This window comes from Idiotropiscis lumnitzeri, chromosome 11, assembly GCF_059441095.1.
Source record: "Idiotropiscis lumnitzeri isolate Australia: NSW breed Sydney's pygmy pipehorse chromosome 11, RoL_Ilum_1.0, whole genome shotgun sequence".
In the NCBI taxonomy this organism is placed as follows: domain Eukaryota; kingdom Metazoa; phylum Chordata; class Actinopteri; order Syngnathiformes; family Syngnathidae; genus Idiotropiscis; species Idiotropiscis lumnitzeri.
This window is the reverse complement of record NC_142401.1, coordinates 18,189,476-18,215,730: the sequence shown is the minus strand read 5'-3', so window position 1 is coordinate 18,215,730 and position 26,255 is coordinate 18,189,476. Positions and strand designations below refer to the sequence as shown.

General features: G+C 41.9%; 2 protein-coding genes across 3 annotated transcripts; both read left to right on the top strand.

Moving 5' to 3' along the window:
- smarcd1 (SWI/SNF related BAF chromatin remodeling complex subunit D1) lies at positions 1 to 16,364 on the top strand. 2 transcript variants are annotated; one of them, XM_088308706.1, is made up of 13 exons: positions 1 to 222; positions 3,907 to 4,082; positions 4,360 to 4,402; positions 5,321 to 5,443; positions 5,572 to 5,694; positions 5,849 to 5,965; positions 9,870 to 9,971; positions 10,054 to 10,215; positions 12,200 to 12,297; positions 12,374 to 12,509; positions 14,631 to 14,753; positions 15,897 to 15,998; positions 16,071 to 16,364. In XM_088308706.1, exons 1-13 carry the CDS (start codon positions 37 to 39, stop codon positions 16,122 to 16,124), a joined length of 1,545 nt encoding a protein of 514 aa, XP_088164832.1. In that variant the 5' UTR covers positions 1 to 36; the 3' UTR covers positions 16,125 to 16,364. The 2 variants fall into 2 exon arrangements, with proteins under 2 accessions (XP_088164832.1, XP_088164833.1); XM_088308707.1 differs by lacking the exon at positions 1 to 222 and adding an exon at positions 1,626 to 1,790.
- A 1,895-nt stretch (positions 16,365 to 18,259) lies between these two features.
- Positions 18,260 to 25,997, top strand: LOC148327757 (glycerol-3-phosphate dehydrogenase [NAD(+)], cytoplasmic-like). The gene is made up of 8 exons (XM_088308705.1): positions 18,260 to 18,471; positions 20,523 to 20,700; positions 21,349 to 21,489; positions 21,557 to 21,695; positions 22,185 to 22,297; positions 22,511 to 22,747; positions 22,828 to 22,934; positions 25,523 to 25,997. Exons 1-8 carry the CDS (start codon positions 18,428 to 18,430, stop codon positions 25,617 to 25,619), a joined length of 1,056 nt encoding a protein of 351 aa, XP_088164831.1. The 5' UTR covers positions 18,260 to 18,427; the 3' UTR covers positions 25,620 to 25,997.
- Positions 25,998 to 26,255: the final 258 nt, after the last annotated feature.

Sequence of the window (26,255 nt, the reverse complement as noted above, 5' to 3'; positions counted from 1 at the left end):
GCTAGCTCCACCGGCGGCCACACAGTCGTTGAAGAGATGGCGGCCAGAGGGGGCTTTCAATCGGCACCCACTGGTGGCGGAGGCAGCGTAATGGGTCCCGGACCTCCGGTACCGGGCCCGGGGCCAGGCGTGGGTCCCGGTACTCCCTCTGGAAGGATGGGGGCGTCGCCCGCCGCACAGAACCACATGTACCGCTCCCCGATGCCTGGGCCTGGGTACCCGGTGAGATATCGTTCCATCTTTGCTTGGTGACGCGGAGCTCGTCCGCTAGAACAAAGCCCCCACACCAGCGCTTTGTCACGGCCAGCTAACTATTAGCCGCGTCTTGGGCGCCAGCCACGGGTATAAACCACCAAATAACCACAGATGAAAAGAATTAGTGCTCCGAGATGCTTCAATCTGGTTAACTTTTAAACGAGTCACTTGTCAAATTTCCTTGAATTGTGTATCACTCCGCGTCATCTTGCCTACCAGGCACATAGCTTAGCTTGCTAACGTGGTTAGCTAGTCGCCTTGGCAGAAATTCACTCACAAATTGTCGCCGATTTTTGTTCTTCTTTCCACGCAGCGAAACCGTCAAACGGATATTTTCTTAGCGTAATTCTAGCTTCGTGAATGGTACACGGTGAACCATGCCAGAGTCCGATTTTACGAGTTAACGAATGAATGGCGCTGAAACATGCCGCTAACTTAACTGTCCGAAAGTGGACGTTGCTGCAGTACTGGCTAGTCTTGGATAGCCTTTAGTGTAGTTTTCAAATCTCCCTCCACAAGGATGTCTCTTTGGGCTTGAACACATTTGTTTACCCGCACATGGTCTCTCATTTTGAGCAATTAAAAATTAGATTGATGACACCGTCAAAAGGGTATTCGTTAAAAAGTTCCAGTTTTTAGTGCTATTCAATTACACCACAGCGCTGATATCCGTTTATAAGATTTTTGCTTAGGAAAAATAAGGTTTTTAAAAATATTTGCAATTGGAATTCATTTGAGGAGTGTACCGCACATTTAAAGTCACTTGCTTACTTACCACAACTGAATTTCTGCACCCCCCCAAAGCCTCTTCTCATGCTATAATGGCATTTTCTATCATGTTTATAAATGACTTGTACATTTCGACAAAAATTGCAAATTTAATAGAAATCGCAATAGAATTTTTTTTCCTAAAATCGTTCAGCCCTAATGTGGTCTTCCTTTTCTTCTTCAGTGCATTGTAGAGGTATGAATAACGGCAGATACTCAAAATCAAATGACTTGTGCTCAGTACTGGGTGCAAAAATTACTGTGATCAGGACATCCCTACTCTCTATACATGCAGGCACCAAAGACCCTGCTTGGCAAACATCTACCAATGTATCTCCTGGATTTACAACTTTAATGGAAATATTTTATCAGCGGCCTACAATTGTCAAGTGTGTGGGTTGCCTAGCGACTGCGCTAGAAAGATGTCTTTTTACCTTCCCCATGCATCCTTGACTGCTTTCATTCATCCCGGCAAACCAATGGCACGCTGAATAGTGCCAAACTCACTTATTCTCGGGTACTTCAAGGCCGCGCAGATGTGCGTGCTTGCGGTGCGGCGTAGGCGGTCTCTCTCTGTGTGGGGAAAAAGGCAGCGCACCTCGATAAGCAGTTATTGTTGACGTGAAGTTGTCATCTCACGCCAGCTTCTCGCTTGAGGAAAACCGCCGTTTTTGTGATTTGTCACGTCATCGGCCACCGCATTTGACCGCTACACTATGCTGTCCGATACCAGAAGTCGGCTCTTTGAGTTCTTGGCACATGGCTTGGTGAGTAATGGTAATTGACAACGTTCGTACTTACCTGACTGTTTGAGATCTTTAGGCTAGTACACTACAATCGATGCATAAAATGCTGCATTACACCTGCGTAATTTAAGAGGTGGATTAAAGAGAAATGCATCTTACCATACGCCATACACCAAGCGACAAGGCCGAACCCAACTAAACTCAAAATCAAGTCTCTGTTGCACAATGTGCAGGGTTTGGCAACTAGTTTTCATGAATGGCACAATAGTTTTGCTGCAATTCTGAGTTTAAATCACCGGCAAACAAAGTTGCAGTGCGCACATAACACAAGCTTTCACTTAAAGAAAAAATATATTTTTGGGTAGCTAGCGTAACGCTAGGTATAGACCAAACATGAAATATTATGTCGCCCAGTGTGCCTGGATTGCTTTTGTTTGCAGTTGAACTACTTAGGGGTTGCTTTGAGAGGGCTTCTTACCCTGACAAAAAAAAAAAAAAGTTTGAACATCGCTAGTCAGTCTGGTCACCGGTAGTTGTGTTATGGCTTTGCCTGCAAAATGTTGTCTTGGTTCACAGTTCAACAGCTGTAAACAAGTCATTTCACTCACCACACCAGATATACTATCTTTCTCGCTCCCCACTCGCCACGCCTGCTCCTTTTTGGCTTGCTACCATCCACTATTTGAAGCTTGCTGTGTTGTAGACGTTTTGTTAGCGGAGATTGCATTAATATAGTCCAACATTTTTATTTCACCACAATGTGTGTGTCTGTCTGTGCTTGTGCTGCTGTACATGCTTGACACCGAATGGCATTTGGCAACGCCATGAAAAATTCACATTTGCAAAATCGGTGAAGAAGCAACGTTTTTAATTCCAACACTTGAGACACATCACCTGGCAAGCATTTGCGCATGACGGTGCGAACTGCATTGACTATATATGGAAGCGCTCCACCAGATACACTCAGCTTGCGTTCGGTCTGACCGTACACTGAACAAGACTCGGCCGGCCGGCTGCTGCAGCACGTCCAGGCCATAGCTATGGACCATTTTCAGCTCAAAGGCTGCTCGTGCATTATTTACTCATAACAACGGCAGACTAGGGCTGGACAATTATGGAAAATATCAACTTTATTTTGATTGACATATAAATCAAGATTTTTAAAAAAGATTAATTGATTTCAAAACTTAGTCTTTATTCAACAACGAAAACTCACCGACTCACAACTTCATCAGTGTCATTCAAGGTCATAAACATGCCTGCATGTTAAACACTTTATTGGGCACTGTATTCTTTTTATCAAGTACAAAATGACCTTGTAATCAACACCTTATTGCCTTGCATCTTTGCACACAGTGAAGCCGTAAAGAAGCAGTCATTTTATTTCTTTATGATATATAACGTATTTTATCTCATGTTATTTTCAAAAGTCTTGGGATTTACTGAGCTAATTTGGGATTGTATTTCATGCCACATCATGTGGAAATGTGTGTTGGTAGTCCGACAAAAAAGGTTTAGGGTTGTTACTGAAATGTACAAGAGCAATAAGTGGATGAGGCGCACAATCATAATCAACAACCTTTTACTCTCTTCTCTGCTATGTTTTTTGAGTTCAATAAAAAAATCTATACATATGCTAGTTTTTAATCATTGTACCACTTTAATCGATGTGCAGTGCTGGGTTGAGTCATCAACCATTTTTTTACACCATGGTCTATTTCAGCCTTAGTGTAATGAGTGATAGACTGTGGAGCATTTCAATTTACATATCTATTTGGGTTATGTCGCCGCTGAAGGAACCAAACATCATCATAAATCGGCTTACTGAGTGCTGCTTCTAATGTTTTGGACTTAGAGCTAAAGTAGGAACTCGTCACAGTAGTTCTAGACCATCACAAACCTCCAGCCTCAATAGGAATTTTTCTTAATACTTTTCCTGATCAATAGCTCATAAATTGCGACTTTAGTGTCAGGTTTTATGACCTGCTGAAATGCTGCCAGTTGAAGATGTAATCACACTGGATCATTGAGGGCAATGTGCCAGCATTTGTTTGAAGTTGCCGATTCAGCAACTGCAACTACTTTTTTTATTATTCTTTTTATTTTATTTATTTATAGTTCTTGTCGCCCAATGCAGAGACCAGGCATGCCTCCCTCCAGTCGTATGACCCCGCAGGGACCCGCCATGGGCCCCCCGGGCTACGGTGGCAGCCCCGTGTCCCGCCCAGGGATGCCCGGCGTGATGGACCCGTCTCGCAAGAGACCCGCCCCGCAGCAGATCCAACAGGTTCAGCAGCAGAGCCGCAACCAGCAGTAAGAGGCGATCGATACCTTTTGAGGCAGATGCATGGTTTAATTAAAATGTTGGCGTTTGATGGTGGGATTCAATGACGTCTGCATCAACTTCAGGCAGCGCTGATCAATACTCTTGCACAAATTGCAGTGCTTAGCTTGGAAAACTTCAAATTGGGACTAGCTGCTCTTGTTTAGTGTTAATGGGATGACATTTGTCTTTGTTTGTCAAGATGAACTGAGAACTAATGATACAGCACAACTTCCTGATGTGCTTACTTGCATGTGTTTTGTATAGTACAAAGAAGAAGAAGATGGCTGATAAAATTCTACCTCAGAGGGTGAGTAGTAGCATAAAGTAACATTGTAACAAAAACAATTGTAGTGCATCTGTCCTTCGCCCATAATGTGTGGTGTACTCAAGATGACCAACATGCTACACGCAATTTTCCCAAACCAGATCTGATGACGTAGTAGTAGGACAATTCAACGGAGCCTGCCGATGGATGGAAAATTCATATAGGAATAGAAAGAAGGTATAGAAGTGTTAGCGATCTGGTTGGAGTTGCAACATTCTCGTCATTTTTATTTTACACCACAGGATAATCGATCTTAATTTTTTACAGACAAACTAGGGCTGTAACAAGTAGTCAAATAAATTGAGTAATTCAACTACAAAAACAAATTGAACGAAAATCTCTGCCGCAAAGCTTCACAGTTATCATTTATCCCCACAATTTATTGTGACTGCAGGTGCACGCACCAGTCAGAGTGGAAATAAGTTGGCCTGATGGTGGTGGCCAGGAGGCAGGAATGCGTAAAAGACAGAATCATGTCCTAAGTTTGAGATCGTTTCACACTTCAGATAACAAAGTGAAGTGCTTCTACAGCAAATCAGTGGCTTACACAACAACTCATCTACAATCCGGCACAAGTCAATGTAAGCATGGCTAGTTAGAACCTATTGTTATAACCACATTCATGGAGCCACAACTGACAGCCTGACATTTAACAGCAGATTGGCTAATGATTGGCCAGTTAAAGACCAGCAGCACACAACAGATGTTTACACTCTCATTAACTGACACACATCACTCACCTGTTTAAGACGCATACATTCAAAGTCAGATAGTACAATGTAGAGAGTGAGAATGGGGGCCCCAAGTGGGCATAGTGGAAATAATACCTGCGCCTCCTTTTGAAAAATCTGCCTGTTTTTATAATGCCAGCACTCACCTTGTCCCCGTGCCTTCTCTCAGATCAGGGAACTGGTCCCGGAGTCTCAGGCTTACATGGATCTACTGGCCTTTGAGAGGAAGCTGGACCAGACCATCATGCGTAAGAGGCTGGATATCCAGGAGGCCCTCAAGAGGCCCATTAAGGTATGATTTTTAGCTTCCCAACTATTGTAACCAATCTTTGTCAAGCCAAACAACGTTGTTTCTAATGTAATGCTCATGTTCATAACTTTAATTAAAGTTTCTTGTCACTGTTTTTTTTTTCCTTCCAGCAAAAGAGAAAGCTTCGTATCTTCATATCAAACACCTTCAATCCAGCCAAGCCCGACGCTGAGGATGGTGAGGGGACTGTTGCATCTTGGGAGCTCCGTGTGGAGGGGCGTCTACTGGAAGATGTAAGAGTCTGCTTACAATAGCACTGTGTTCATTAAGCAGCACCTTTTGATTCAATGTGACCTTTTTCCATTGAAAAACAATTTTGTAACGAGTTAACACCTTCCTGTGTTGTACAAATCTTTCTTTCAGTAACATGACATATTTGCTTTACAGACAGCCGTGTCCAAGTACGAAGCCACCAAGCAGAAGAGGAAGTTCTCTTCCTTCTTCAAGTCTCTGGTGATTGAGTTGGACAAGGACCTTTACGGTCCCGATAATCACCTTGTGGAAGTAAGAACATTTCTTTAGATATCAGTACTTAAAATAAGTGATTTTGCGTCGCAGTTTGGAAGTCAATATGATTTTTTTTTGCCATTCAAACCGATTGAAATGCAAAACTAGGAATTGACGGTGCATATAGCAAAACGCAGAGCTGACAAATGTAACAGAAGTCATTGAACGCAAACTTGTTACATCCATTACACCAGAGGTATTCAATTAAAAGTCACAGAGGTCCACGACGAAAATTTCTTCCAATTAAAATGTCCGAACCAAAGTCCAACTTCCCGAAATGTCTGGCCTATGTTCACATTTTTATATAGTTTCAATATTTAGTAATTTTCAACAGAGCGCACTTATACCGTATTTTCGCAGTCATAGGACGCGCTGCCTCAAAGGGCGCAACACCTGTTGAGGGTGCTATTTGTGTCTTTGAAGCACACACTGGGCGCGCCGCCTTACAAGGCGCTAGCTCAGCTGCTTTTAGCATAGCAATAGCTCGGCTGCTTGCGCTGACTCAGCCCATGGCAATTCACTTTGCCTCAATACCATAAGCAATCGCCACATTTCAAAGACAGTTGCCATGATACCATTGACAATCGCTATCATTAACAATGACTCTAACCAATAATATCATGGCAATAGTCTACAAGACTACGTCAGGGGAGGGACTTCACTGGTCACCACACTCCTTAGAGTCACGGTTTCAAAAAAATAAAACTCAGCATACAAGCAAACAATGAAATAAGATTAACACAAAACATGTATCTCTCATGCCATCAATATACCAAAAAGAAATAAAAATAACACAAAAAGATTATAGCAATGCCTTCTGGGAGCCACTCAGACTCAGCCAAATCACATGGCTGTTTAGAGAGATGTGCTGTTATGCTTTGGGCTTTTTGTCTGTTGTCTAAACCTGGGACGTTTCTTGCTTGCAATAACATAAATGATAAGACAGACTACAACATTGTGGACAGCTGCCCTTTTGTCCAGCTTTCTCCCACACCATCACCCAAACACCATAGTCACATAATGTATAGTCATGGTCACTTTGAAGCATAGATGACTCACACTTTGTCCAGCAGGGTGTGCTAACATGCACTCCGAACAGCCCAATGAGTAAAAGGGTTGATAGTCGCGAGTGATACTTTGTCCATATAATGAGCGCAGTCGCCTTACAAGGCGCTGTGTTAGTTTAGGGGAAGATTTGGGACTTTTAAGTGCGCCTTATGACTGCGAAAATACGGTATACGAAATATTTAGCAATGTTTCCATTAAACACCTTTGCCAGTCAAACAAATATAAGGCGTTTATTTCACATTCAAGAAAATGTGGCTCCAGGAATTTAAGGGTCCCACTTCCAGAAAAAAAACTGTAAAATATCTCCTGCAGAAATATATCAAGTGCTAAGCATTGAGTTAACAGCTTTTACCTTTTTTTCTTTTTTAAATCAAAGAGTTATCAGCCTAAAAAAACGGAAAGCCTATTTATCCAAGTAAACTAGGTCAACATGTTCAGTACACAATCAATAAAAATGGCTGTCCTCATGAAAAACTAATTCGAAATGAGCTCTGACACCACCTTTTCTTTTAAATATTTTTTTAACTTCTCTTAATGAGAAAAATGAGTTTGTGACTGCCCTGCCAGTGACTTAAATCTGGGTTGGAACGGAGTCAGGGCCATTGGGATTTGGTAGATTATTTCACACATCTGGGCTTTGTGTTTTCCTTTAAATAATGTTTGTGCAACCGCATTTAAGCACTCCTTCACAACTTCCCCATCACTTGAACGTTTTTTTGCATACTGTCAGCAGCACTCTCTTCCGGTCTGCTGCGCAATTGGCAGTGGATCGTAAACAAAAGATTTGATTGACTCAAATCAGTGACGCCATTTCCGTATTTACTAGAATTGCAGCGCCAACGTTTGCGAATGCGCCCTGAAAAAAAATCATCATAGATTGGCCATGGGTCCGGTCCGAATCATCCGGACCGCGGTCCGCCATTTGTTGATGCCTGCATTGCACGTCATGGTTGTTCCGAGTATTTAAAAAAAAAAAACAATCAGTGACCACCACTACAGACTACTTTTTTCCCTCTGCTCCTTCTGTACGGAACTCTAAAGTGGCGAGCACAGCAACCCCGGAAAGCGAACCAATCGGGTTCCGTGTGTGAGCCTGACTTTGGGCCAAACTGAAGCATATTTCCACAACTTACTATTGAATTGGCTGTGACCTGTGCAATTCACATTAGTCACTGCGGCTACTAACTGCCTTTGACATCAAGACATGCGAGCCCCTAATCACAGCCGGATTGCATTGTCATTGGCTCAGCACAGTGTTGTCGCTAGTGATATGGGTCCCCAGGTGAACACAACTAACATTGCTGCCTCCCCCACTCTTAAAGTATTGGTCCAGGCAAGATGTCCCATTTTTCACTGACAAGCAAAATTTATATCTTTTTTTTTTTATCAGTAAAATGAAATTGGTTATCATTTTCTTTTTTTATCCATTCATTTTGAAGAAATTAGCAAATACTTTTAACGGGAAATATGGCCATGCCCCCATCCACTGTCTTTTAGACAACAGCACTGACAAAGCGAGCAATATTACCTCGCTTGAATCCCTGCTGTAACCGGGAAAAATAATGAGCCGAGCTCCAAAAGGGGCGGTGCTAATTTGTCGTGAATCTCATCTGAAAAAAAAAAATTAAGTCAATCCATTCTTTTAGGAGGGCCTTTTAGTACTGATGCAATTTTACATCCAAACCTATTATATTAGTGCCAATGTTAACATCAGTCAAGCGTCCCTTTAAGATCATGTTCTTTTGGGCGAATAGAGTCTTTACTGGCCCCTCCCCACCATCCAGAGACCGGACCATGCATGGTCTCTGTGGGTTGTTTTTTTTTTTTTTTTTTTTTTTGCCTTTTGCAAGCAGCAAAAAAAACTCACATTCCCATAATGTCTCCATCAATGTAACTGACAGCTGCTTGTCCTGCCTCCCCGACGGAGTTGCGCCGATGGACTGAACCTTGACAGAAGCGCGGTCGCTGATGGACTTGTTGCATGATGTTTCGCCTGCTCCATAACACAGAACAATATTTATTTGGTAGTCAAAAAGCGTGACAACGGAAAAAAAAATTGTAGTTTGGGACAGCCATTAAATCATAAATGTACAGCCATGAACCGACTGTATTATTGTGTTGCATAAATTACTAGCTGCTCAAATGAGGTTTCAGCACTTTTGTATTTAATGCCCAATGTTTTTTGATACAACAAATGATAAATTTGTTTGTATTTTTGTTAGAAATTGGCCCACTGAAAATGTTAATTGAGAATAATGTAGTTTGCTGCTATGCACTGTTGATTATATAAAAAAAGGAAAGTAAAACTACAGTTTATTAGAACACATGGTTATTCTATAGAACGGTGTGTGAGTGTGTGGCCATGTTTATGCAGTGGATGTGAAAAGTGAGACACAGCATAACACATTCCCACTTGTTTGAGAGATTTTGTTATGATCCTGCCATCATTCTAAAAGGTATGTTGGTCACAAACAACATAATTCATCACTGACTGCAGCCACAACCTCACTTATAGTATAAGTGGGTGTGCACACTTGTGCAACCACATTCGAGTTGTTTTTTACTTCCCATTACGAAGATAAAAATGTTTTAGTTGAGTTGAGGTTAACGGCCACAGTAATTGTGGAAAAAGTTTTGAAATGATTTGTCATGGTCCCATTTTTATCACAAAAAAACAGGCATTTGAACAGAGTTGTGGACTTTTTATATCCACTGTATATCTATCCGCCGGGAGACAGTTATCTTCCATCTGTGAAACACTTTTACTGCCTTTAGAAATAACCAGGGCACAAAGGTTTTCCATTTTGTAAAGTTTGTCTTTACACCGTTTTAGTGGCACAGGACCGCAACCACCCAGGAGACTGATGGCTTCCAGGTAAAGAGACCTGGCGATGTGGGTGTTCGTTGCACTGTCTTGCTCATGCTAGACTACCAGGTACTACAAAGCTCACACTTGTGTTACTTCAAACTAGATCACATCCATTCTAACTGCGAACCCTAAAAAAAATGAAAAATAGCCCCCACAGTTCAAGCTAGACCCTCGCTTGGCTCGTATGCTGGGCATCCACACCCAGACGCGGCCCGTCATCATCCAGGCCCTGTGGCAGTACGTCAAGACTCACAAGCTCCAGGACCCCCATGAGAGAGAGTTCATCAACTGCGACAAGTACCTGCAGCAGGTGGGCACCTTTCCGTTCCTTTCTGTTTTAAGCGTACTCGTCTATGCACCAATTTATAAAATGGATGAGACCCCAATTTATTTTTTTTTAAATATATTGATTTCATTTTAGTTGCATTTTCTTTTTAAAATTATTTTTAAGGGATACAAAGCAACAAAATAATCCAGAGGTACAAAGATAAAAGAGAAAAATACATGTACATTTCATAATACGCAGCATTGCAACACAGCCGGCAGAGACAGCAGAAGTAAATAGCCAGTGGGGGAGCGTTGGGGTCATTTTCACAGGAAACTGAGAAGCTAGCGGCATGTAACAATGATAATATTGGATTTAAATTTGGGTAATTTTTGCTGCTTAATTAATATTCCATAAACGTAATATTAATCCCAAAACAATGTTTGGACTAATGGGGCCTGAGAGAACATATTGTACAGAACGTTTTTTAATTTTTTTTTACTTAAACTATAAGCAATGCTGAGGTATCGGATCGGGACTTGGTATCGGACGCTCTTTAAAATCAGGTGACTCAGACTTGGAGCCTGCATTTGAACAAGTTTAACATTCTCGATCATCTGTCCCTACCATTTTCGCAGCAAATTGGAGTGGGGGAAAAATACACATCACACATCCTGCACCACAGGGTAATTATTTCAAAGATAGCCGACAAGCTAGCTTTTGCAAGCTTTAATTGGAAGCGGGGGAATCAGGGTCAAAATCTCTATGATTATCGGTACGACTGAACTTTCATCCTCCGAGGCTTACAATCTGCTCCAAAAGAGCTGGCATTTACAACAGTCATAACATTTGATGTTGTGCAGCACTCTTGTTTGCCTTCTTCTGGCCTTGTATGGATGGGAGTCCCACCAAAGGCCAAAATCCAGAGTCTAAACATGACTGCCGCTTCAATGCCATTGCAGTAAAAAAAAAAAAAGAAATGTTCCAAAGCGTACCTGATTTGTATTATTCCAGGTAAAAAGAAATTGAGGATTTGTGGATTTCCATCACATACTGTCATTGCATTCTTGCTCTCGTAAATGACTAGGTCCGCATGCATGCTTGAAATGCCCAAGTGCTTTAATTTGTGATGACTTTGGCGGTCAGAAATGTGCTTCTTACCTTTTGAGGTAGTTACCTGACTACATTTAGTAATTGACTTGTTACGTAGATAAAAAAACAAGTGCTGCTGAAAATGAAATGTAGGTGCTGCAGCTCGACTGCTGAGCTGATTTGCTGCGTTCGCCAAAGATTTTTTTCATATACAAGTTTACAGAATTTATTGACAGTGTTGCCATGAATTTTAGGGACGTGCTAAATAAAGTAAAATTAGCACTTTGAGGCTGCATGGATTTTTTTTGGGGGGGTAAGCACCTTAGAGCCCCGAAAGCCCACTTGAAATAGCTGTGATTATTGTTCTTGAAAATATTAATTGTCTTTTTGGGGCTGTCAAGGTACCAGAAAACTCAGCAATTGTTGTATATCACCGGCATTGGACGGAATCCTTGCAGCTCCAAAATCATCGCTTTTCAGGAGACTCCTAAATGGCATGTTTGTTCAACCATGCTCATTGTATATTATCAAAGAAGAGTAGGCCCTTTCCAATACTTGAGATTGTTCACTAATTTGTTAAAAAAAAAAAGTTACCCCCACATGGGCTGATAAATTGTATGGAAGTATGAAAAAATATAAAATTGACCAAATTGTGTTGGGTTTCGGCTCAATGTCAGCTATATGCTTGTATTGTGGTTAAAGTGAATGGCTTTCAAAGCATCCCTAACAAGGTCCTCCAAGACTTGCTTAGTTGAAACCATTAACTTTTTAATGTCGACTTTTAAACAATTGCATTCGTGAGCTAAGCTCCTGATAGTTTCTACTCGTAGGCCGCTATTTGAGGAATGAGCGTAATTCACCAGGCTGTCAGACACATTCATACGATCTTTTTATAGTCCCCGAATGTCCGCTGAATTGACTTTCCTTCAATCTGTAGATCTTTGAGACCCAGAGGATGAAGTTCTCTGAGATCCCGCAGCGCTTGCATGCGCTGCTGATGCCTCCCGAGCCCATCATCATCAACCATGTGATCAGGTAGTGTTGCCTCAGCTCATGAAACCACTCTGGGAAAATTGTTTGTACTCAATATGCTCCCTCTGCGTTGCACCAGCGTGGACCCCAATGACCAAAAGAAGACGGCATGTTACGACATTGACGTGGAGGTGGACGACACGCTGAAAACACAGATGAACTCCTTCCTGCTGTCCACCGCCAGTCAGCAGGAAATAGCAGGCTTGGACAACAAGGTCATTAATTCACTCATGGTTTTGTAGCTGCACCTCTCAGTTGAGATGCATGGTATGGACATTTCATATCAAGGCTATCAATTTATTGCCTTTGCTCAAAGGAAAAAAAATTAATCAAGTACCATATTTTAATGACCATAGAGCGTGCCGCAGTATTGGGCGCGAGCATGTTAAAACATACCTCAGCTGAGCATGCATGCACGCTAAAACATAAGCTAGCATGCATGTTAGCATATGATTTTAAAAAGGCGGTGGGAGCAAAATTGAGTTTGTTTGTACTTCATTGAGAAGTATTAGACAATTTTCTCACCAGCACTGCCACAAACGATTATTTTGGTAGTCGACTAATTGGATCATACGAAAATTGTGGCATGTCGCACCAGCAAGCAGCTGCTCTTATACAACCATAATTAGTTTATAGCTTGATTCTTCATGTATGTACAAATCGATGAGATGATGCAACGTTTGAGTATGAGTACACTTGAGTATGTCACATTTTTTGCCAGTAATTATTATACAAAATACTAAATCAAACACAGACATTCATCTTGGAAAGCAAATAGAGAGAATACAGACGAATACAGAACAGGCTGAGTACTTCTAAGATACGCTAACACAATGACAGTTATTTAGCTACACAAAAAACCTCCAAAACAAACAGAAACGATGTCCACTGTTAATGTTTTTGGGACGCCGCTGTCTGTGCTCTGATAACGGCAGTTACGTTGCATGAGGCAAAAGCGCCATGGAGGTCCTCCCCCAAAGTCCTTTATATTCATTGCCTTGGCAAGCAGCCACTGGTGAACTTGTTCTTCTGTTTTTCAGTTTTTTTGATTTGTTTTGTTTTCTTCAACACAATAAGACCAGCCTCTGCTTCTCCCCAGTCCCTAACTCTGCTTCTCGGTTATGGTTTTCAGCAGCGAATTTCACTACTTGCAGCTGTGTAGTCTGCAGAATATGATTCTCTTGAGGGACGTTTATGTTCACTGTCGTTTTAAAGGCGTAGGAGATATTGTTGCATAAGTTTTGAGTGCCCTCTCATGGCTGTCTGTGAAACTACATTTTCGTGAGCATAAACAGCAAGTCTCAAAGATGTTTATTTTCCATCAGGCTACTATGTATTAATATTATACGAGGACAGCTGGGATAGGCTCCAGTATGCCCGTGACCCGAGTGAGGGGGAATAAGCGACTGAAAATTAATGGATTGACAGATTATTTGGAGCTCATTTGACTTTAGCTGATGAAATGCACAAAGCATTTTTGTCGCATCACACAGGAGCGCATGAAGCTCCGTCTGCTATTCAAGTGTTGAAGTCAGAGATAGCGTCACTTTTGGGGTAATTCCCTGTTAACCTATTAGTGCAGGAAAGAGTGAGGAGGCGTCTTCTTGTGTTCTGCTCCATTAACCCATCATATGTGCGTGAAACATGTTGCGCGTCCAAATATAGTAGTTCGCCAAGAAGCCATTGCTCAACCTTAAATGGACAGCGCCCAGTGAGTGAGACACATAACGCTAAATTCAGTCGAAACGAGAATTGCAATCGAAATGGTCAAACTAAGTGTTTTGAAATATATCACAGTTTATCATTCACCAATTTCATCCCTAACTCTACTCCAGCGCTTGAACTTCAAGTACCTAATGAAGTGTCCAGTGAGTGCATTACAAAAATGGTGACGATAATGCGGCGCTGGTGGCACAATGTAGATTGCGCCACCGTTTTAAATGTGTCATGAAAGTGCGGCTCCATTAAACACACACTTGTTACGTCTACAGATGTGTCCAGCACACTGAGGCCAATTCCACACAAATGTGCTTCTGATGTGAGTCAGGTCAGGTCTGCTCTGCCTCCCGCTAGCAGTCATTAGAGTGGAGTGGAGTAGTTTATTTTGAGACTCGCGACTGCTGCTGCTTAGTGCGGGGTTCCACCACACTCCCATGACAGCGTTGTCGTGTTGAATGTAAAGCAACGTATTGACAGGTTTACATGGTTCGTCATCTCGCCTGTCAGACCACAGCTGGCTCCTCTCGCTGCCTCACCTAATCAGGCGTGTGATTAAGTGCCCAGTGAATCATAAACCAATCCTTTGTTTCCACCCAAAAAAAAAAATCCTCTCTCAGATACACGAAACCATCGAGACCATCAACCACCTGAAGACCCAGAGAGAGTTCATGCTCAGCTTCGCCAGAGACCCTCAGGGCTTCATCAATGACTGGCTGCAGTCACAGTGCAGGGACCTCAAGGTGAGTGAACACATGGATAATCGTTACTTTTGAGAAGACTGACAAAATGGCTCTTCAGGCTGCCAACCAGCATCAAAATGATGACCAGATTGCATCAGAATGAAGTGTAGCATTGCTGATACGGGTGTTAAATCAATTTATAATGGTTAAATCACACTCTAGTGCTCCTGCAATTGAGAGGATTTGACAATATTTGTGCCGTATGAGCACTTGATTACATTAAGAAGGCGCGCGTCACGCTAGAATGATATCGCCTGTCACGGGAGCAATCAAGCGTGACGCGTTCAAAAACATTCATCCCGGTGGTCATCGAGCATTAACCACCCGCCAGGCACCTGATGGCTTTGCCTCGGGGAAACTGACAAATTGTACTGTCATAAAAAAAAAACCTTGAACCGTGCTTGTACTGTGTAGAAAAAGTTACATTGTTACATTTATAGCTGTAATAAGCAAAGAGAAGTTTAGCCATTCTCTAAAAAAGGAAACGAAGCTTAACTAGTAACCTTTTGTTGTGTTTGTGATACTGGCACTCAGTGATGTTTTGCTGCAAGCAGTATTTAATTTCGGTAGCGTGGTTAGTAACATCTTCAGTCTAACAGGTTTGGGTTTGATTCTGTGACAGTACTCCAGCTTTCCCCCAACCACGAAAAAAAAAATACGCTTTTCGAAGTTCACAGAGGTCTAAATTGTCCATAGGTGTGGATGGCAGTGAATGTGTGTTTGGAAAGCCAACCCTTTTTTTCACGGATTTTTCTCTGTTGTAAAGTTAACAAATACTGAACGACAAAGTAGTTTAAACTGTCAAACGTTCAGCCTGTTAGTCATATCTTAGTTGTTGTAAATGCCAAAACAGTTATTATATTCATTATGTATTTTTAAAATCAACTCAACTAATTGGTAATTGTTATTTACTTATGCCAAATATGGAATCTGCATCAGCCTAAAAAAATAAAATCCATATCATTCGGCCCCCTAGTTGTCTATATTGTGCTCTGCAATAAGATGGTGACGGCTCTACAGGTAGACCCCAGCTTCTTGTGCTCAGTCAGCCGACTCACTCCAATGAGGACATGTCTTGTAAAAATGAGTCGCATGCTTCCAGAATACAAAAGTGTCTTAATGGAGGTTCTCGTCTATCCGCAGACCATGACGGACGTGGTGAGCAACCCAGAGGAAGAAAGACGGGCTGAGTTCTACTACCAGCCATGGGCTCAGGAGGCCGTGTGCCGCTACTTCTACTCCAAGGTGAGCCCCGGCACCCTCTCTCTCACTTACTTACACTACAACATATGAAAGCGCGTTTTGTTTGTGCCGCAGGTTCAGCAGAGGCGACAGGAACTGGAGCAGGCGCTCGGAATCAGGAACACCTAAAGTAATTGATTGTAAGATGGTCATGTAGGATGTTGACTTTGTTAAACTACCACTTTTATTTTCTTCTTCACGAGCACCAATTCTCTGTTTAACTTTTTTTCCATGTCTTAACCTCCGAACATTCCTGCCCTCAATACACGAAGCGCCAAAGTGAACACACAACAAAAAACACTCGCACCATTGGCTTCTACATTGTAACCAACCAGGACGTCCCATGCTCTTGATTTGTCCAGCAGCCATCGTAGTTATTCTTTTTTTTTTTTTTTTTTTTTCTTTTTTTTTTTTTTTACTTGTATGATTAATAATTTTTTATGAATTATGTGTAATATCAGTACTTGTCTTGTTAGCTAGTACAAATGATGACCAAGGAAGTAGCTAGTTAGCAGTACCTCTAGCCCAAATAGGTTTTGTACATACTGATCAGAAGACGGATGTGAAGTCAAGTTGTACCTCTTTATGCCATCAGATGTTTTTTCTTCTTTGTTTATGCTTAGTAGATGCTGTATTTATAAGAAAAATGACAAGAACAGTCAGCTGTGGTTATTATAGTGCAGCAAAGCCACAAATATTGAAAAGGTTGATTGAGGTGATGAAAATGATCTGATTGGGAATGTGTGGCATTAACACTGAAGTAATTATTTGAAGCTTTTTGATGGACCAAAACTATTTTTCTGTATGTTCTTATGTCATAATAAAGCATATGTAAATCTTAGTTTCACTTCTTGACATTCAATTTGTAGCTGACAATAGCTTCACTATGTCCTTTTATTATAATGCTTTCTTCATATGGGCATTTTTTTGGGGGGGGGGCTGCCTTTAAGCTGTGGAAAACAATTTTAAATCAACAATATACAACATGGCACGCCAGAGCAATTTCAAATGGATTTTGATCTTCTGGCAAAATGGAAAGAAGTATTAATAGCTGTTTTTCTATGTAATTATAATTGAAAATTCCATTTTTTGACTGTTCATTGCATAGATTTTTTTTCACTTTATTCTCCTCATATAGATATTCTCTGAATGTCAAAAAAGATCTATGGTACATTTTTTTCTTGTTCTTGGTAATAAATTTCTGTATTTTCTTACCTTGAGAAAAAAAAAGCCATTTTATGGATGAAATATGAAATGTTTTATAGCTTTGCGGGAGTTGATTTTATTCAGCATTTTGCAATTTAGAAATAGTTTTCTATGTGTAATAGTCATCCACAATTCAATGAAAGCAAAGCAGTGGCTATTCATTTTTAATGCTATTTTAACTTTTTTTTTTAAAGAATTATTGTTTTACTATGTACGGTGAATGTGTGCTTTATGGTATCAACAATGTATGCAACCCCTCATGTTGGCTATGATCCTAAAATATGTCACAAAAATGAAGTTTACTTCAAAATGTAATTTCCATTTTAGTCTTGCAATTTTGGCAATGTACTATCCCTTTTATTGGGCTTTTTTTGAGTAAAATGCAAGTGTTGAAAAAAAGTGGGGAATTAGTATGAAAAGTTGATGGGTTCAAGGTTTCGTACTGTGGCACCCTTTACTGAAGCATACTGTTTTCAAAAAACTGAATACCTAATGAAGGTACAGTGCAGTGCTGGGGCGTCATCGGCATTCAAAGGGAGGCCGACGTCATAAATGTATGCTAACAGGTGTTCTGAAATTCCTTCGAGACGTCCTACCAATCATTCGCGCCCATGCAGGCGCATGCGCACAACGCCGATGGTGATTTCGTGGGAAGTTTGGAGCTCTTTGTCCTACCTGTCGTTTGTTCTTAAAAGTGGGAAGTATTTAATCTTTTTATTTTCATTGAGTTTTATTTCAATTTTTCATTGCCTCAAAACACACTGACGCGTGTTTCTGTTGAGCACATTACTCATGCTAAAATTGCCACACTCGTTTGATTTCGCCAGTAATAGTTGTTTGTCAACATATCTATGCACATGCGTATATAAATTAAACTGTCAGGACGTCCTACCTGCTTGCGTCTACGTGTATTTTACTAAAATATTTTTTAAATTCTATCTATATACATGAAAACAAAACAATCTGAAAGCACACGGTAGTACTTTGCTGACAAATTAGCCTCGCAAATTTCGCATGGGTAGGACATTTTGACAGATCAGGCTGTCAAATCAGCCACCGGTAGGACGATGCTACAGGTTGGACATTTTGGCAGAGCACCCGAGTAAAAATCCGGATTACCCTGCAGTTACTGATGACGTCACCATAATGAAGGTGGCTGCGGGCGGGGGGCGTGCCCACTATAAATACCAGCGGCTCATTCGTTGGTCTCTTGTGGAAGTCCAACGATGGCAGCTCCCAAGAAAGTGTGCGTAGTGGGCTCCGGAAACTGGTAACTTGGTTCACAATTTCTATCATTCAAAGTTTGCTTCTGTGCTGTTGGATTTTTTGCTTCACGCTAAAGTTGCTAAAATGACAATTATGGATATCCCCCACATTTGTCCTATTTGAAATAAAAATAACTAACGCTTGTCTGATGGGGATATTTTTGTTATGCAGATGATCTTTGGGCCTCTGACATTTGAAGTGCAGCCACTCTGTGCTCTCTGCTGCACGTCTTAAGTTACAACAGCATGCTGTATTGCCCTTTTGTCACCTGGCAAGCTTGGTGACGTCGGCGAGGCGGGGAGGTCTTAAAAAAAAGAAAAAGGGAAAGTAATCATGAATTTATGGATGTAGTACAGTACATAACTTATAGTCACCGAAAATGTTCAGAGGCAGGTTTTCTTCAAACGCAACTATCGTGTTTAGGATATGCACATATAATTATGCTGTTTTATTTTAAACTCATGAACACCAATAGACTCTCAATAACTAAATCTGATTAGGATTTTTAAGAAAAAAATGCAAATGAAATGCTCTTACCCAAAAACCACCTGGTCCGAAGCAGCCTTGGCAGACAACCAACAACTGTATTTTGTCTTAATTTGAAATGTTTTGTCTTGGTTAGATTTGAGTATTTGCAGCACAGTGCTTCCAAATTTGCGAATGTGAGTGAAAGTGTGTTTTTTTTTCTTTAACGTTCCAGTGTGACTATGGATTGGTCTTCACTAATTTAACATGAACCACTACCAAGCCTACACTAATACTGAAAATATGTCCGTGCTTTTCTTATGTAAACATACTGCCGCCATAATAACAAAGGAGTCCTTTACAAGGACCCACATAAAACACGCAGCGACCTTTCCACTCACGTTTTGACATGCCGACGCTGGATGACATTGTAATGTAGTATAGTATTTAAAGGAGAACTCTTATGCAATCCTGTTCACGCTTAAAATGTCTGAAACTGCAAGTCTTTGTTTGAAATCGCTCACTTTTGTGGGGGCCATTCTCTCATGCAAAACAGAGTACAATTTACATTACCATGACAACGGTGGGAAGACGAGGGCATTGCAACAACCCAAGCGGCTACTTTAGTGTTGCCTATTTACTGACTTTCTTTCTATGTTTAGCTACTTTTCCAACCTCGATTTGTTTTTTGGGTTGTTTTGTTAAGCAGCAAGAAACAAAACCAGAAACATTTGGGGGTTATTCCAGAACTCTGGAGATGTTCACTCTTCTGGGTTCAGACTGCAAATGAATGGCGCTTTCTCAAAGCCGCCACAAAATAACTTAACTTTATCACTAAAGACACAATTTTACTCGTAAGACAAATGATGCACTTGGTTGTTTCCTTTCACAACTGCTGATTGCAAAGGCACTCGATCCAGGCACCCAACTATTTGCAGAACTGGGCAATTGATCCAATTTTGCCGGTCAGTCCCCCGCCCTCCGGACGTTATTTTGGTGCTGTTCCGCCCTCGACCCTGCGGTCTTATTCATAATAATTGAAAGCGTCCGTATGACAGAGGTTTATTTAAACATCATTAGCTGTCTTATTTCCTATTCAAATGCCCTTATCTTATTTCGGGCTTTTTATGGTCTTATTCATTTACTTCTTGTTTGTCTCATTCATCTTCTTTCTTCTTCTCTATGAATGTGTCCAATGCACGTAAGTACGCATGGTTAGTGTTATAGGAATTGCGGTCTTTGTAAATCAAACCCTCTTTTAAAATTTGTCACCCCACGTCCCCGCCCCAAAAATGTGCGTCCGGTGGGCCGGACCATTCTGCTTTTGGGAGGGGTTGGCCATCTCTGACTATTATTATTCAATTATACAAAAATATTAAAAAAAAAAAATCAACTTTCATAATATCAAAAAGTGCTTCAAGAATATGTGTGAATCTGAATTGCGTGTTAGCAATCAAAAAAGAATTATTTTGAAATGGATGAAATGTTATATTGATCATTGATTTTGTGCTGCATTTGTGCTGTACTTTACATAATGCACATTTCAGGGTGTACCTCACTTCTTTTGCCACTACCATCATGTGTCCGTAGGGGCTCGGCCATTGCCAAGATCGTGGGCGCCAACGCGGCCGCCAATGACAAGTTTGACAGCGTGGTCAACATGTGGGTGTTCGAGGAAATGGTGGACGGACGCAAGCTAACTGAAATCATCAACACGGACCACGAAAATGTCAAGTACCTGCGTGGGCACAAACTTCCTCCCAATGTGGTAAGCAACAAACATCATCAACATAGAGGAGGAAATCATCATTATTATCATTATTCATGAATTCAACTTTTAGCATTTCTTTCTGTGGAATCTACACTCACCTATTCGCGCCAACTTGCAGTTGTTTTTTTTTTTTTGCTCTTTCTGAATGCCACAAGATGGCGCCAACGACCTGGCTAATAAGAAAGTAGTCATTGAAGAACAATGTTGACACTTTGTATGTAAGGGTTTAGCCTGGGTTGTTCGTGTTACTGACAGAGAATCAAATCATCTGCAATGTTAAGTTGCTGCTCTGAGGTGGGTTTAAAATGATATTAAAGTGTTTTGGGATCATAGTTTGTGTTATACTGGGCCATTCCACCGAATTGGTGCCATTTGCCTCCCCAGTGAATAATATGAATAAAATGAACTGTAAAACTTTTTTTTTAGTTAATCAAATTCATATTGTGCATTTTGCGGGGGCTGATATTCCGTCTATGGCAATATTTAATAGGTAACTGCGATTGGGTACTGCTGTTTTTTTGCAAGCTTGCTCAGCTAACAAATTCAGCAGAGGATCAAATAATTATTTTCCAATGATATATACAGCTATAGATGCATATATAATGATGGTGGAACAACAGGATGGCATCACGTCATTGTGGGCAGGTGGCCGTTCCGGACCTGGTGGAATCGGTAAAGGGAGCCGACATCCTGATGTTTGTGGTCCCGCACCAGTTCATCATCCGTGTGTGCGACACAATCAAAGGCCACATCAAGAAGGACGCTCACGGCGTGTCGCTCATCAAGGTACCCTCATCCGTTATCAATCCACCTTCTACATTGACGTCATAGTGCTGACTGTGCATGTCGCAAGGGCGTAGATGCCGGTCCGGAGGGTCTGAAACTGATCTCCGAGGTAATCCGAGGGAAGCTGGGCATCGGTATGTCGGTTCTGATGGGAGCAAATATCGCCAGCGAGGTGGCGGAGGACAAGTTTTGCGAGACCACCATAGGTACGGCACCAAATTTTGACACTTGATTCCAGTGATGGAATGTACAAATACCTTTTACTGGTCTTAAGTAGATTTTTTTTTGGACATAAGTACGGTATTTATATTTCTGTTTTACTTTACTTTTTGATCCCTCTATTTTGTCAAAATATTCTTCATATTCTATACTTTGGATGACAACAAAACGTATGTCTGAATTCGAATTTCTAAAACACATAAATATTTATACATTTTCTGAACTTTTACTACAAAAAACGTCAGTGTCAACAATTCAACAGCTACAATCGGTTTCCAACTCAGGTGGAAGGTACATATCCAGTGTGAATTTTGTGACATCTCAGCTTGAAAAAAAATCAACATTAGAAATCATTTTTACTCAAGGATCTTTATTTCCATTTAGGTAAAGAATGTGAGTACTTTTGCCACCTCTGCTTGATTCCTCAAATTTCAGGTTGTGTTTACGCATAATCATGACATTTTTGGATGACATAGGGTGCAAGGACATAGCACACGGGCCCATCTTGAAGGAGCTGATGCAGACTGCCAACTTCCGCGTGACTGTGGTCCAAGAGTCCGACGTCGTGGAGATCTGCGGGGCGCTCAAGGTTTGTCTAAACAGTTACTGATCCTGTAAAGTTTGAAGACGTTGGCGAAAGGAACTGATGTTTAGCAGCTAAATTATTGAAACAAATACTTCAGGTTTTTTGAACATGGAATTGCTAAAACCTCACATTCCCCACGCTAGTGTAGTCCATCTTCATGACCTTGAACTAGATGAGCGTAGGATGCATTGACAAGATCAACGCATGTTTCTGCAGAACATTGTGGCAGTGGGAGCGGGCTTCTGCGACGGTCTGGGTTTTGGTGATAACACTAAGGCGGCTGTAATCCGTCTGGGCCTGATGGAGATGATCGCCTTTGCCAAGATTTTTTGCTCGGACGGACCCGTCTCGGCCAGCACGTTCTTGGAGAGCTGCGGGGTCGCAGACCTCATCACCACCTGCTACGGCGGCCGCAACCGCAAGATCGGAGAAGAGTTTGCCAAAACTGGAAAAGTAAGGGTAGAAATTGGTTTCTCCTCGTTGTTTCCTCTGAGTCTGTCGTTGGCCTGAATGTGAATCATCTTCCTGTGCAGACCATCGAGCAGTTGGAGAAGGAGCTGCTGAATGGTCAGAAGCTTCAAGGTCCGGCCACTGCAACTGAGGTCCACCAAATCTTGAAGCAGAAAAACATGGTGGTGAAGTGAGTCCCTTTGTCTTTCTGACTTTTGAATTGAATGTTAGGCCAAGGATCCTCATCGGTAGTGCGGTGGTTCTAAAGTAGGATCTCTCAACGCTCCGTTCACCTGGGACTGACAGGTGATCAGTCCTTGGTATCTTTCCTAATTCACCTCTGATGAAATCCAACCTCAGCTGTGACCCTGGACATCAAAAATGGTTTGGTGGATCTGTTTGTCTGTGTCAGCGCTGTGATTAACGCACCATCAGTTCAGGGGGTACCCATCTTTTTACCCTGTAGCAGCTGGATCAGACAATGGACCTTGCGGTGGATAGATAGCGAGGATTCTCTCTGCGTTCTCCAGCTTCCACCAACAGTACAACAAACATTCACTATGTTCTCTGAAACCTCCACACTTCTCCATAGGTGTGTGAGGTGATTAGTAGGAATAGACTCAAGACCAGCGCGTCAAACTCCTCCTTGTGGATGTGCCACATGGTAGTTATGTATTCCCTCAGAGGGCCAAACCAATGTATGATCACCTGACATTATCACTTATACACAACAAATGGATGTAAAGCCAGTTTCCAAATCAGTAGGCAGTAAGTAATTGTTTGTTCAACAATTTTTCAAATTTCTTTTAATGGGGGAGGATTGGTTACAAGTAAATGGCAATGTGTCATATCTCTATATTGTTAAAAGTAAAGAAAATGTGCTTGAAATAGGAATTTGACGCATATGATTTCCCCTTCGCGGGTCACATAAAATTACGTTGTGGGCCAGATCTGGTCCCCAGGCCTTGAATTTGACACCTGTGCTCCAGACCATTGGAGTCCAAGTCTGGTCCTTGAGAACCCCGATACAGCCTTTTTTAGATATATCCCTCTTCCAACACACCTGATTCAAATGATCAGGATTATTATCAGGCAAAGCTAGATCGCATTCTGAAACCTGTGCTGATGCGCTGATCATTTAAATCAGGTGCGTTGGATGTTGTGTGTTGGATGGAGATATCTAAAACGGGTTGGATAGGGGCTCTCGAGGACCAGACTTGGGCACCCCTGCTCAAATAGCTGCAGTCACCCTGGATGGAAAGCACAAATATCTCCGTGTCCTCCAACTTCTGTCTCTCTAAAAAGTGATTCAGAGGTCGCCTGTTCAAGCTGTTCCCAGCCTCATACCCTATTTGAGCTGAGATTGGCTCGAGCCCAGGGGTGTCAAACTCATTTTTGTGGACGGGCCACATCGTAGTTTTGGTTTCCCTCAGAGGGCCGGTATGACTGTGAACCGATATAAATTGATTGGAAAGACAGTTTTGAAATCAGAAGCTAGTAAGTAATTGTTCAACAATTTTTCAATTTATTTTAAAAGGGGAGGATTGGTAACAAATAAATGGCAATATCCCATTTCTCAATCTTGTTAAAAGTGAAGAAAATATGCTAGAAACAGGAAGTTGATGCAGATGATTTGCCCTTTGCGGGCCACATAAAGTGAGGTTGCGGGCCAGATCTGGCCCCCGGGCCTTGAGTTTGACACCTGTGCTCTAGCCCATGTGGTTACCCTGAACAGGATGTGTTGAATAGAAAACAGACGGGTGGCTCTGAAACTCTGTCTGTCTGCCCATCCTCTTACACTGGGGCAGCCGAGAAAGACTCCCGCGCCTTTTGAGGGCCTGGACAGGATACATGGAATAGATAGCAAAGCGGCAGATCTGTCTGTCTGTGTCGGTCCTGTGATTGACAGGCCAACTTTCTTGGGTGTACCTACCTTCTGACCCTATGTCTGAAGTGGTGACACAGATGGATAGCAAGGATTCTCGTTGTGTCTTTCAGTGTCAGCCTTATGATTAACAGGCTATCAGTCCAAGATGAACCCAGCTTCTTACCCTATATAGCTGCTGTGATAGACTTCTCTCTGCCACCTTAATAAATTCCACGGCCTGCTGGAAAAATGCTTGCCTGTTTTTTTAAGTTGGCCCTGTTTACTGTCAATAAAGATATGAGCTTTCTTTTGAACAATAAACATGGGACACTAATTCCAGTATATTTCTTGATGGAAAGGGTATGATAAAAAACCTTAATCACCGGGGTTGTTATTACGATGGGGTCAGGGCGCACTGGCAGACCTTGGGGGGGGCCTCCCTCACCCCTTCCCCCGAGGTAGGCTTGGTCTCCCCCGGTGACAGACCAGATCATTTACATTTTGGGTGTAATGAATTTTAGTCAGCATTTTAAGTTATAATTTTTTAGGTTTGTAAAAGATTTATTTTTTTTGTCGTGCAGACCCGCAGAGATATCAGTGGCTCCCCATGGGCGCCCACGGGAAAAAAAAAATCTGCATTCCGCAAGTGTCAGTGTGTAACCATTGGCTACTTAGGGTTTTAACTTGGTATCTTGAAGGCTTGTCACTGCATGGGATAGTGCCATAGACACTCGTAGGTATTGGAAAGGTTTTCGATATATTCCTGTGTTGTATTACCGCTACATCAACCTTGTGAGGTACAGTACAGTTGTATATGATACTACTTGTGGGACTGTTAACAAAGTACAGTTAACTAATGTAACCAAGGATACTTGATTGTCATGGATATCACTGTTTGTAACTTTGCGCAGGTTCCCTCTTTTCACCGCCGTCCACCAGATCTGCTTTAATAGCCATCCAGTTGCAGAGTTCATCAGCTGCCTGCAGAACCACCCGGAGCACATGTGATGGACAAGGTGGCCATTTAAGACTTTGATTGTGGAGATGCCATTGTACATTATTTAAGCCAGAGGGATAAAGCCGAGCAAGGTGACTGTTTTGGAGTTTCTTGCCAGCTCCCCTTCTTCTATCTGAGCGTCCGTGTTAAACTGCTCTTATGACATTACGTAATGTTGTGGCCTTTCACTGTGTAGAAAAGGCAGCACGGCGTTGCATAAATCGGCAAAAGAATGACCACCAGCGCACAAAAGCAATGCACAGTTGCACAAAATGGAAGGTTGATTCAAGGCATTTCCGTACTTTTCTGTGGAAAAACAAAGAGTGCCTTGGTCTTTTCTCTGTCCTTGATCTCATTATTTATTGGGGAATAAACCACATGAACTCCGGCGTCCTTTTTAATGCCTTTTAATTTGTGTGTGTTGTTACGGAGCCACCACTTGCTTGCAACCTTGCTGTAACCAGACCTGGGATCAGTCGAGGCTTTGGTCTGCCACCCTATAAACGGTTCACCTTTACCATTTTCCAGACAGGCTGCACAGCGATTGAAGTGCTGAGCCTATCTGCCTCACATCTCTATGGTTTGGATCCTTTGTAGAAATAGCACATTCGACATATGTTTGCATGGCTTCCTCTCACATGCCCAAA

What these genes read in the sequence shown, in the direction of transcription:
- smarcd1 (XM_088308706.1), top strand. Translation starts at nt 37, where the DNA reads ATGGCGGCCAGAGGGGGCTTTCAATCGGCACCCACTGGTGGCGGAGGC. An exon ending in AGGGGCGTCTACTGGAAGAT is followed by an intron (nt 5,695 to 5,848) that starts GTAAGAGTCTGC and finishes TTTGCTTTACAG; the next exon opens with ACAGCCGTGTCCAAGTACGA. An exon ending in CCGATAATCACCTTGTGGAA is followed by an intron (nt 5,966 to 9,869) that starts GTAAGAACATTT and finishes ACACCGTTTTAG; the next exon opens with TGGCACAGGACCGCAACCAC.
- LOC148327757 (XM_088308705.1), top strand. Translation starts at nt 18,428, where the DNA reads ATGGCAGCTCCCAAGAAAGTGTGCGTAGTGGGCTCCGGAAACTG. An exon ending in GTTTTGCGAGACCACCATAG is followed by an intron (nt 21,696 to 22,184) that starts GTACGGCACCAA and finishes TGGATGACATAG; the next exon opens with GGTGCAAGGACATAGCACAC. An exon ending in CAGAAAAACATGGTGGTGAA is followed by an intron (nt 22,935 to 25,522) that starts GTGAGTCCCTTT and finishes AACTTTGCGCAG; the next exon opens with GTTCCCTCTTTTCACCGCCG.